The sequence below is a fragment of the Lethenteron reissneri genome, chromosome 12, assembly GCF_015708825.2.
Source record: "Lethenteron reissneri isolate LAM-NWPU_2019-01 chromosome 12, ASM1570882v1, whole genome shotgun sequence".
NCBI classification, from domain to species: Eukaryota; Metazoa; Chordata; class Hyperoartia; order Petromyzontiformes; family Petromyzontidae; genus Lethenteron; species Lethenteron reissneri.
Genome location: NC_083790.1, coordinates 10,416,057 through 10,428,604, shown reverse-complemented (window position 1 = coordinate 10,428,604; position 12,548 = coordinate 10,416,057). Strand labels below are relative to the sequence as shown.

Genomic DNA, 12,548 nt, shown 5'->3' with positions numbered 1-12,548 from the left:
ACATCTTGCAAAAGTAGATTTTTTTTGCATACCACGGACAGTTTTCTAAAATGCTTACATCAGATTGTTCACGGCACGTGTTACGAGTTGTATCTGTGATCTCCACGCCTTTCACCGGGGTTCATGTTACAACGTGCAATTCGATTGTTTGGCGAGATGACACACTATCGCAATAGACATTGTTTCTGAAAGGTGTCACGTTTCTTCCGCGTGCAACAAACTCACAGCAACACAATTGGGTGTTGTTTTAGAGTTGGGTGTATTAAAGTAAAGGTTATTTCATGCTGAAAATGCTTAATTATACTAACACCATTTCACATAGTACTGCTGAAAATCTTAATATGTAACCTTTTAAAAACAACACACATGCCACGCTCACAAAAAGATTACGAGTGGGATTACAACGCATGGGATGCAACCGATCCAAGTTCCTGATTTGAAGACCGTAAACATCACAACTTTTTCAAATAATTCATGTTTTACTGCAACATTTAATTTTTTAAATGCCATCTCTTTTACACCCCCCCCCCCCCCATCAACAATCAGAGCCTTAAAACATGTAAGGTTTGCACAAATACCAAACATAAGTACGTAGCTGCATAGATTAGTAGAAACAAGGTTTTAAAGCTATCATAGTAGGAACCATTTCATTACAACAGGCTATTATAATCTCTTTGCCATATTTAAAATCACTGTGGTAGGAAGCATTCGACCTGTGCATGTCACGTACCACAACACTCCACACACGCGCACGCAACACTGCTGACATTACAAACGGGGGTTGATGGGAAGGGGTTAACGATCAATGGGCGCACAATTAAAAATCGACCGTCTCCTCGTCTACAATTTGGCAGCCCGACTCACGACAGGTACCAATGGGCCGTAAGGTTTCCGTCGAAAACCAGAAGCGGAGGCCGCGCACACTATCTTTCGGAGCGACGACCAGCTGCGCAACCTCCGGCATCGCTGCCGAGACCTGGGGGGGGGGGGGGCGAGCTAAATTTACGGAGCAAACTGCCGCCCTCGCCCGCCGTGGGCAATGCGGGGGTGGAGTGAACGAAAAAAACCTGTCTCCCATGACAGCTGCCCGTGTGATAGCCAGAGCTCGATGTTAAACAGGGCCTCTTAGGCACGAAACCCACTGCTGTAACACAATGTTGGGAAGAGGTGGGAAAAAAAACCCCATCCAGCTCAACACGAGGCTTGATAAATAGCTGAGTGGAGCCCAACAGTTTGTTGTTTGATGCAATAAACTAATACATTTATTTGATCGTGAAATATATAATACCAATTCTGGTATGAAAAATAAACAATATGGATTCTGAAGACCACAAGAAAACTTAGCTTGCAGAACGCAAAATCGCCTTCATTTGCAGTAAAAGGAGCCGTGTAAATAGAATGTAAACTCTTGTTTCATGCTTTTTTTCGCCTATGTGAATTTCACAATATAGACATTGTGGTGAAAACCATATCTTGTTTCAAGGCTTACAAACTGTGTACATATTCTGATTGTGACTGTACAATGAGGCAGCATGAAGCGAACACAATCCTTGTTCAACACAATAGATCAGAGCTTACCAAACCCTCGCCTTGTATTCTTTGAACTATCTGAACAAAATCCATGCTTGTACTCAAAACAAGATAGGTTTTGATACGACCCCCTGACCAAACAGTGTACGGAGCATCCCTCTCAGCAAGTTTAACCCAACAGAGGCTGCACCTTGCAATGAGGTAACGATTACAAACCGAAGGCAAACACATCTCCAACACAAATTTACATAGTTAAGGCAATATCGTGATGTTTTTTGAATGAAGACCGAGGCATGCAGGTGTGGGGACCCCTTCAATTTCTCACCACTTTCCATGTATGGCTATATCGATGCTCACAGTATAAACAGTTAAAATAATGGCACGTGTGTGTGTGCAGGTAGATATCCAGGTGTGAAGGTTATTCAATGATACGCCACCAAGCAGGACATGATCGGGATTTAAACAGCACATATGGGATTCATGGGGACCTGAGGAGGTACACATCAGCCAATCCAGCGAGAAATACATCTGGATACGTCCGTGACCTCCCATTGGTAAGCCATAGTTAAGCTGCGACCTCCGTGAACCGCCCGTTACACGGTTGTCACCGTCCCATAATGGTTTGTTCTGGAAATTAGTGGATGTGTCAAAATGTCACAAAATAGAGGTGTTTCTCCATACACCAAGGGTGGAATGAGGTTTGATTAATCAATATATTAAGCTCACAATACATGCACTGAAACGTATATTCAATAAAGAATTTGTCTCGAGTTATATATATGTTTTATGTAATGGGTTCGCATCACCCTTGCAGACACTGCTAACCACCCCTTATACCATTCACAAGATTATCAACAAAAAGATTATTGAATTCGAATTTCGAGAGCGGTAAAATATTTGAACTCCAGTCTAAAATTAGTCACATTTACACACAACACATGCTCTCAGTTTGCACTGCAAGATAACCCAGTGAACAAACTCATCAGTATAAGTGAATCGTCCACTTAAGAAGGCACACACCCACACAACTCATGGTATAGCACTAACAAAGGCCATATTTTAAATGTCTGTGCTATCATTACATAAACATTCAAAACTAGTATTTAATATATCACTACATAGAATCTCTGACATTTCAGCCCTTGATTGAAACGTTTCGATTCCGCCAAGTCCAGCATTGGAAAAATAATCACCAATACAAAAATAAAACAGGACAACTTGCGTTAAAAAAAAACTTTTCGGAAAAATATAAATTAATTTTACAATTAAGAGGTCTGGAAACATTACTCTAAATTGTATATTATTTAAACATATTTCATGTCACTAAACTAATTCAGGCCCATTTGGCAGGTGTGGCTGTCCCATCAAGTACTCCAGGTTGTGCATGGAGGTCTTTACTTTATTCTCCAAAATAAACAGTTTATTAAAATCAAATATTTAACCTGATTTCACCTAAATAGTAATCTTGAGTTATTGTCTAATTAAGCTTTGATTCTAAATAAACCCAATGACTAATGTAAAAACACATCTGTTGGCAGGATCAATACAAATATGAACTGCATCTTGTGCCTGCCTGGACCAAATGACAATGCTATGTAATGGAAGTAAATTCCAAAAGGGAATGCATGTATTAAAATATTTAGAGACGTGCATCACAAAGGATTTAGGTTCAGAATGTTTTGGTCTATAAAACTGTTGAACACATGACTAGTGTATGTCGAATCTGTGCCACCCTTCTCAGCTACATTTGGTATTGAACTGTAACTATTTTTCTTGGCATCTCTTAATTGCATATTCAATTGTTTTAATATTCCTATTTGGCATCATCAATACACATCTAATTTAAGGGTCAAAACATCTCGGCGAGAAACGTGAAAAAATACTATGCATGTTGAACTTCCAAGTGTACGTAGCCAATCGTACTGATCGGAAGTGTAATGTGCCTTCACGCGTGTAACATGCATTGTTATCGTGCGTTTTCTTATCGTTATTAATCTCACACCTCATGTACTAATTGTTGCCGCTAAGTGGGTGAAGCGTCCTACGATAAATGTAGGATCTTTGAAAAAGGTGGCTGCCAAGTCTCCAAATACGTAGTGGTACTCATTTTATAGACTGCGGAGTGAGCTGTAAGTAGACTGGCCAGGATTTAAACTCCATGCACTCAAAAAGAGAATGTCTACCAAATGAGCTGCAATATATTGACCTTAATATTCCAAAGGCAATGCTCCACATACGCCCACTAAAATCGATACATTCCTACACTGATCATACCAAAAGACAATCATCCACCAGATGATAATACATGAGTCTAACAATGATATTGAAGGTCCCGGCAAAATGTGTGATTTATAAAGTGGGCTAAATTAGGTGATTTTTATTTGTTCTTTGTACAACTAATGCGCAAAAACTACGCAAGATCGTCTCGTACAACACCAGGGTTTCAACCTACCGCCACTTAAGCTGTCAGTGCTGGAAGATTGGTTTTCATTGTGAGGCACTGCAAGCAAATACACAACCGCACTTAATCTCTGATTGCACAATGCTAGTGGATTAACAGCATGGAGTAAGTTTTGTGTAATCACAAATGCCAAGAATGGTGTTCTGTCGTAATAATAAGTCACATAATTCGCCATGGGAATAAGGAACAAATTTTTAATTTATGTGGGCTAACGGAATTAACAGCTCTTATAGCCATAGAAACACTAGGCCATGATTCTTGGGTTAAGCATCTTGAGATCAGGTTTCACGAGACCAGCTTTCAGGTCACTTTTGTTTATCGGTGTAGCAGCTTAAAGATAATTCTGTGGTTCAGCCTGCCATTCTTAGATTTAATTACATACTTGTCTGGTCTAGCTGGTAAAAACATGGAATATATAAAATACTGATGTTCTTCAAGTCGGCAGGGTATGAAAATATGGCTATGTTAACACAACAATATAAGAAAGCAGGCCACTATCGTATGAAAGTGGAATTCCCACCACTGGCTCAGAATCACTTGCAGTGATAAGCACAAGTCCCATGCTCCAACGAGCATAAGACATTTCGAGTACACTGCATGTAGGCGCTTTATATACAAGCTGCCAGTTACTTCATCTGCTACTCAACGCAGTAATGTTAATATAAAACTGCTTGATTCTGATATAAAATCCCAAGCTGCGAGCCTAAAATTCTGGTCTTTTGAAACCCAAGTTTCAAGCCCCTAAGTGGGCCAACGTTCCTGTGGCTTTAAGGTAAGACGCTTGCAGATATGTACCTAGACTGTGTGATACACTCTTGGCTTCGTTATAAATAAACATTATTTTATAATTATGGTCACTCAAGTCACAACTTCCTAGTGATGTCATTGCATTGATGCAGTATTAAACTGTACATGGGTTGGCATCACAGATACATCACTAGGGCACTGTCAATGGGAGTGCCAAATCACAATAACCATAGATTTCAAGTCGCTCATTAAAACAAAAAGTCTCAAAACTCATGTTGAACAACCGGGGACACACAGGCTAGGTGGTGCATCTACAAGATAATATCCATTGCCGTTTGAGTACGAGATCCCCTCCCCCCTCCCACCCCCCTCTCCCCCAGTGAAGCACCGGCGTCGCACACGCTATGTGCACGCTCAGGCGTGGTGCGTGCATGCGAGCGAGCGCTGGCACCAAGCGCTACGTGCGAACGCGCCGTTGGTCGTTGAACAGGCTGCGCAGCGTGTACACCTGCAGGCCGGCCACCACCACCAGCACCGCCATGCTGATCCCCGACCACAGGTTGACCATCTCGAAGTTGGTCTCCTGCAGTTTTCGGTCGCGGGCCTCGTAGACTCGCAGCACGGACTGCATCTGAATGCTTTTGCTGAGGCGGGTCTTTATGTTGTCCATGGTCTCCTGTGAAGGGAGAGAAGCAAAACAGCATTTGTTTATTGTAGGTATTCATAATAGACGTTTTTTGAGTTAGATGGCGTTATTTATAAATGTGTCGTAACCCTCCACCACCCGACACGGCCAATCAGTAAAAAAAAAGAAGTGTCACGTTGACAAAAGACAAATAGTTCACTACTTTAGCCCACCGGTGTGTTGAAGAGTGAATCCACAACATTTACAATTTTTGAGTACGACGTTTCGCTGGTAATTACATCCAGCATCATCGGGCCCGATCAGAGATGCGGGGGAAGGACAACACAATAAGCATTTCAGTTTGTTGTTCTTACCCCACACCTCCAATTAGCACGGTTATCTATGTACGGTGGGAAAGAAGTTGAACATACATAGAATTCTTATCTATCTTTGCCACCAGTCGTTTACACTTGTGCTTTCGGCAACAATATGCGTGGCAAGACATCAAATGGAAGTGTAATCCACATCATGGAAGCAAAGACTGATTTGTTAAATACTGGGGTGTTTATATTTATTGTAGGCAAGGCGGCTGTGAATTTAAAGTTGCTAATTGGACCCTTGGGCTCTGTGAAAGTTTTGGTGCCACCATGCAAGTTTAATTTTGGATCCCCAAACACAACTTCATCTCTACGCTCAAACATCCCAATCAAACTTTTGACGTGTGCTTGTAAACCACGACCAATGATGTTGATCGTCATGGTATTTATCTATGTCTTGTTTTTTTCATAAACAAAAGTTAATGTCAGACAGTCCTTGACACGTGACTTAGCATTGCATGTATAGAACAGCAGCAATGTTTTGTATTACAATTTCTTTCTTGAAGGCATCCACCACCCCACCTCCTCCCTCCTCACCTGCAAGTCCTCCAGCTTCATGTCAATAATTTCGTCAACCGCCACAAAGTCCTTCCACGCTGGCTTGTCGTCCTTCTCCACCTCCATGTTGTCCAAGATCACCTCGAAGAACACCACCTTCTCCGACACGTGGCTGAAGCTGTTGTCGAAGCAGAACATGTAGTCTCCGTCCTGCTTGGCCTCCACGCTGCGGAAAACGCGCATGTCAGCCAGACTGCGGAGCACGAGTGTGTGTGCGTGTTCCGAAAGCATATACGATAAATATACGGCATCAATTTTCAACATATCTTTCGAGTATTTATGCAAGTGGAAGGCAAATGAAATACCGGGAGAAATCCATGCGCGCTCATGGGAAAATAGCCAAAAGCGGTAAATATGCCGTAGGTTAGCACTCTACTTGCCGCACTGCCTTCTACGAGCCATCACTTCGTAATAACGTATATCGATGTATGTATGTTGAACTTCTTTTGCACCACACGCAGCCAACCATGCTAATTGGAGGTCGGGGGAAGGACAACAACCTAAACACAAAAAGCAATTATAAAGAAATGAGTTTTCAATTTAGATTAAAAAGTGCAAAGCTCCAGTGGTTCCTAATATTGGAAGGAAGAGCGTTCCAGATAGCCGCAAAAGCGGATCTGAAAGCGCGCGATGTGGTGACCGTCTTTATCAGATGGTTAGCCAAAATCCGCTGCGAGGATGATTGGAGTTTACGTGATGGTATTTGCTCCTTGACGAGATCAGCAAGGTATTGTGGTATATTTGTAGCAAGCACTGTGTGTGTAATGAGTGTGACCTTATAATGTATGCATTCAGCAACTGGAAGCCAATGCAGTTCAGTCAGCGCCGGACGGATATGGTCGGATCTTGCAGTACCCATCACGACACGTGCCAAAGAATATTGTACACGCTGCAGCTTATTAATGTGTAAATCGTGCTTGTTCCAAACATTGCCCTTAGGCAGTTTGACATGTAGAGTGGCTTTACAGAAGCACAGATGTATCCACTGCCATTCGAGCTTTCATTTAGCCAGCAGTCAGTGCTGTTGACTTCACCACACCTGGCCATAACTTCCTTCCCTCTGCCAGTTCCTGAAAACTGTTGTACAGGTCCACTCGTATGGTGTCCACCACCTGGCTTTAGGTCTCCGCCCTACGGGTGCCCGTCCTCTGCCAGTTTCGTCACGAACCCTCCCATCACAACTTCCTCTTGGTGATAAGATCTACCACGCTTTCCTTTCACATCCTCTTCTGGATCTCCAAGTTGCTTAACCTACCCTGAGATCAAATCTGAGCACGCTCACTTGAATAACTCGAATCATGTCCAGGATATCAGCATTTCCTCGACTATCGATTGCAATACCAAGTAGAGTTCCGTTGCAATTACAGGAGGTCTGGAAGTCAGGCGAATGATAAACTTAAAATGGGGAGGTCAGTGTTTGCTAATAAAGAATCAAATATTCAACATGGTCAGTTAACAACATGATGACAAACTGGCCCAAGTCTTCCCCCCTAAAAAAATGCTCTGGTACCACTGATGGCGTAGGATCACACGACGTGTGACCGAATAAAGGGGTCTTCATGTTGAAGATTGGAAGGACACCCTCGCTTTCATAAGTTCGTAAGAGTAGGTGTTCAGCACGAGACAGTGATGACCTCTGGTGGTGAATGGGTGGTGTGCAACACCTTTGGAGGCCTTCTGACTTCCTGTACTCGGCAAAGAGGACTTGTCCCGAAGGAGACGAGATTGAGAAGTCCACATCCATGCCCGCACCGTCAATCACCTGCCAGTCACAAGCGCACAGAGGGTGGGGGGGGGGGGAATGACGGATGTGTAGGATAAATGATGACGAACGTTAATGTACAGGATCAGTAAGCCACTAATTATACATTTTTTAAGCCAAGATATTCTCACTTCATCACAGGACTCTTCCTGACATGTTTGGCCAATTATTTTGTAGGTGAATATTTGTTTTTTGTTTTGTGTGTATTGAAATCGGACTGCCCAGCAAAACCCAAGGTTTCATGGGGCTAACACTAAAATTCCACACATATAAGAGTTCGATTTTGATTGTTATGTTAAGCATTTGTACAGGTGTGCACAAACATAACCGAAAAACCAGGGTGGCCTTTCGTTGTGACATGTAGGGGTATATGTTAACTGTAAAGAGAAATATGACGGAATTGTGGCCAATTATGCAGTCACAGGCGTTTGCAATCTTATTCTAAAATAAATTATCGTAATGATTCACTGGGTGCAAGGAAAGATCGCGATTCAACTAAATTAATCAACCAGTTGAAGTCCGTGATAGAAACAAGACTCCAACGCCTTATCTACGACTCACACGCGATCCCTCACAGTATGATGGGTCGGTCAGTAATCGATCAAGACACCTGATACTGCAATTCCAGGAAGGGGCCCATGGTAGCAAGACTCACCTCATCTACTCATCACAACCAATCCCTCTCAGACTGATTATATTATTTGCTGATAAACTACAAGTAATCATAGTAATACAATCGATTATTAATCACCTGCTACTCCTCCATGAGAGACAAGACTCAACTCACCGTCTTATCGACTAATCACAACCGATCTCTCACGGTGTAATCGATGAGGGGTCCCGTCACCTGATACCCCTCTTCCAGGGTAGGCCTCCGATTATGGCAGACGCAAGACTCACTCACGGTCTCATCTACTCATCAATAACCGATCTCTCAGGATCTAATCGATGAGTAATCGATGAGGGGGTTCCATCACCTGGTACTCCTCTTCCAGGGAAGGCCTCCGATTATGACAGACCCAAGACTCACTCACGGTCTCATCTACTCATCAATAACCGAGCTCTCAGGATCTAATCGATGAGTAATCGATGAGGGGGTTCCATCACCTGGTACTCCTCTTCCAGGGAAGGCCTCTAATTATGGCAGACGCAAGACTCACTCACGGTCTCATCTCATCAATAACGATCTCTCAGGGTCTAATCGATGAGTAATCGATGAGGGGTTTCCATCACCTGGTACTCCTCTTCCAGGGAAGGCCTCTAATTATGGCAGACGCAAGACTCACTCACGGTCTCATCTACTCATCTCCTCATCAATAACCGATCTCTCAGGGTCTAATCGATGAGTAATCGATGAGGGGGTCCCATCACCTGGTACTCCACCTCCATGGAGGCGCCCGTCGTGAGCGCCTGGTAGAAGCACTCCGTGCGGCCCGCGGGCAGCGTGAAGGTGAAGTCCCCGTCCAGGGACTGCGCGAAGCCGTTCGCTAGTGACGGCAGCAGGAGCAGCAGCAGCAGGAGGAGGTGATGATGGTGGTGGTGCGGCCACATCTCAAGAGTGTGGGGGGGTGGTGGTGGTAATAATATTAGTTGGTGATGGTGGTAGTGGGGGGTGGTGGTATTAGTTGGTGGTGGTGGAAGTGGTGGTATTAGTTGGTGGTAGTGGTGGGTGGTGGTGGTATTAGTTGGTGGTGGTGGAAGTGGTGGTATTAGTTGGTGGTAGTGGTGGGGGGTGGTGGTAGTGGTGGGTGGTATTAGTTGGTGGTGGTGGAAGTGGTGGTATTAGTTGGTGGTGGTAGTGGGGGGTGGTGGTAGTGGGGGGTGGTGGTTAGTTGGGGGTAGTGGTAGTGAGTGGTGGTAGTGAGTGGTGGTGGGGGGTGGTGGTGGTGGGTGAGGTGGGGTTGGTGAAAAGCGAAACAAACCACTCGGTCAGAGTGTCTAACCGAGTGAGACGTGAACACGCCGGCCACGACTGAAAGTCGTCAACAACTCATCGCCATTAAAAGTGGCGAGCGAAGGCGGCGAGGGGCGAGTGCGGAGGGAAGGGGCGCCGCAAACCAAACTCGTAAATAACAAACGCCCTGAGGGCAGCAATGACAGCAAACGCGCGAAGTCGTGCCACGCAAGCGTTGCCCTGCGGGCGTTTTGCACAACGAATTCCAAGGTGTTGGAGGAATTTCGATTCTTCGATTATCGGGATTAGTGAACACGAATCGATTCCAAGCCGCACAGCTGATGAGACCCTCCCCCCTTCCGGAAATATCGAAACCTGTCGAGATTTCGCTTTGCTATCATCATAATTTTATGATGCAATTACGTGTACAGGTAGTCCTCTACTTACGATGGAGATGCGTTACGACGACCCCATCGTAAGTCGAAGATGGCCTAGGCTACCCAGGAGTCTTAAAGAATGGTGAATACTCATTGGTTCTTTCGGTAAAGTAACGTCGGTGAAAATAAAACGTTAAAATAATCGCTTGTCCCACCTGATGACGGAAGCTTGTGTTGCTTCTGAAACGTCGTGATTTAATTTAATTATTTCTATTCTTTTTTTATTCTTATTCTTGTTTTTATTTTCACCTACGTGGCTTTACCGAAAGAACCAAAGAGTATGGATCCTTGCAGTTACGAAAACTTCAAATCTAGAATGGTGATAATTTAGCAAAACAGAGCAATTTACAGTACCGTACTGTATAATTATTAATTACAATACTGTATTACACAGTAAAATGTAAAGTAAAAAAACCCAACGTAAATACTTAGACTATGAACTGCAATTTAATAGAAAGTTTTTTCAGGAAACAATCCTTATCTGCTATTTAAAAAAACGTACAGTATCGTATCTCGTAACGCTGCTGCGTTTGCCTGCCGCGCGAAATTTAAAATATTTAACAATTTTGTCGTATCGATATCGCCATCGTAAGATCGAAATATCGTAAGTCGTAACTCGGGGACTATCTGTAATCATAACAACACCTTTATTTGCAGGGCACTTATAAGGCGGACTTTGCATCACAATCCAGCCACGTGGCAGCTGTCTCTGTGTGGCACAGGTGGGCATCAGTCTGCCAGCAGGGGGAGGGCGGTGTTACTTTGGATTTTTCCCCCAAATGTGTACTTTTTAGGAAATTCAGTCCTGTCCTCTCACGCGGTAGTAGTTGCGTTCCTGAAGAACACCGCGTGATGGGAAAATCGCGTTATCTATATATATAAAAGGAACATTTTTGAATATGTGTGTCTGTTCAAAATGTTTAGCGTACTTCCCGACATGCAACAAACTTGAAATTTGCCATGTGGGTACTTTTCAGACTGTACACCATGCAAAAATTATAAAAATAGACTTTTATTTTTTTTGGGGGGGGGAGGGGGCTCAATTATGCATATATTTTGCACGGCAAGTGAGCTGTGACGTCACATCTGTGCTGTGACGTCACATCTGTCATGTGACCCGTGTGCGAAAATGTAAAGGAGTGTGCCTGCGGATCGCGGGTAAAGTCAAATACAAATGTGTTGCAGGTCTAAGGCGTTCTTCGCGCAGCATTGGTTTATTATTTGAGTCGTTTACTGCCGTACGCACTCTGAAAGTTGTGTGTGTCTGCTGCAAGCGCATGGATGTGTTCCTATGGACACGCGCGAGTGTGTGTGGGGGAAGCGGTAGTGTAGTGGTTAGCGCGCTGCGCTACAAAACCCGGCGACCCGAGTTCGATTCCCGCTCACGGCCAACACCGGTGACGATTATTTGAACCAGTCCTGGGCCTCCCCTAGGTCGACTCAGGTTCAAACGAGTATCTGGTGTAGTGTGTGTGAACATCGCCACTGGGGAGACAAAGGCAGCCGAGCATGTTGAATCCAAGTCCAGGGCAAAGCCGGGTAGTAAAGCTAGTATATAATATAGGGGGTAAAGCACAATCCGCGAAAACACGCAAGATGCGTACGCAGGCTGAACAAATACTGAGGCGCCTGGGTATCATCCAGCAGCATCCCACTGCCTTGTGCGATGCCACGCTGAGGCAACCGTACCACCGCTTATTGCTACTCGCGCGACGCGCGTCTGTTCACTCGATCGCGTTATATACAATTTGCATCCGCGTTATAACAAAAATGTGTTCCCTCACATTCATCGCACGACGTGCAATTCGCGTTAAGAAAACGCGCAGCCGTTATAGGAGAACAGACTACAGTATTTCAAATATTTATCGTGATGCCAGCACAGCGACCTACTCTTGCGAATGACGTCACAGGACCTTTTAACATCCAATGTGAAGTGAGATTTTTAATCCCACGTGTTCATCTCATGTCACAATGTCATTCCAAGCAGGCGCGTCATCGGTGGAGGGTGGGGGGATTTCTCCTTCACGTTCAAAATGAGTGACTTTCAGACCGCAGTCCACTCACTGGCATTAAATGTGTATCTTGTGTTCTCCACAGGGAATGCATTATTTGCTCCGCTGCGGGTCTCCTGCCACCGTTCTCCCATTCACATGTTTC

The 12,548-nt window shown here is 44.3% G+C and overlaps 1 protein-coding gene across 1 annotated transcript; it reads right to left on the bottom strand.

Moving 5' to 3' along the window:
* Window positions 1-240: 240 nt before the first annotated feature.
* Window positions 241-10,087, bottom strand: LOC133341881 (transmembrane emp24 domain-containing protein 1-like). Its single transcript, XM_061550694.1, has 4 exons — window positions 9,432-10,087; window positions 7,963-8,060; window positions 6,278-6,464; window positions 241-5,414 (listed from the first exon to the last, which is right to left on the bottom strand). The coding sequence occupies exons 1-4, from the start codon at window positions 9,609-9,611 to the stop codon at window positions 5,196-5,198; spliced, it is 684 nt and encodes a 227-aa protein (XP_061406678.1). The 5' UTR covers window positions 9,612-10,087; the 3' UTR covers window positions 241-5,195.
* Between the last annotated feature and the right edge of the window lie 2,461 nt (window positions 10,088-12,548).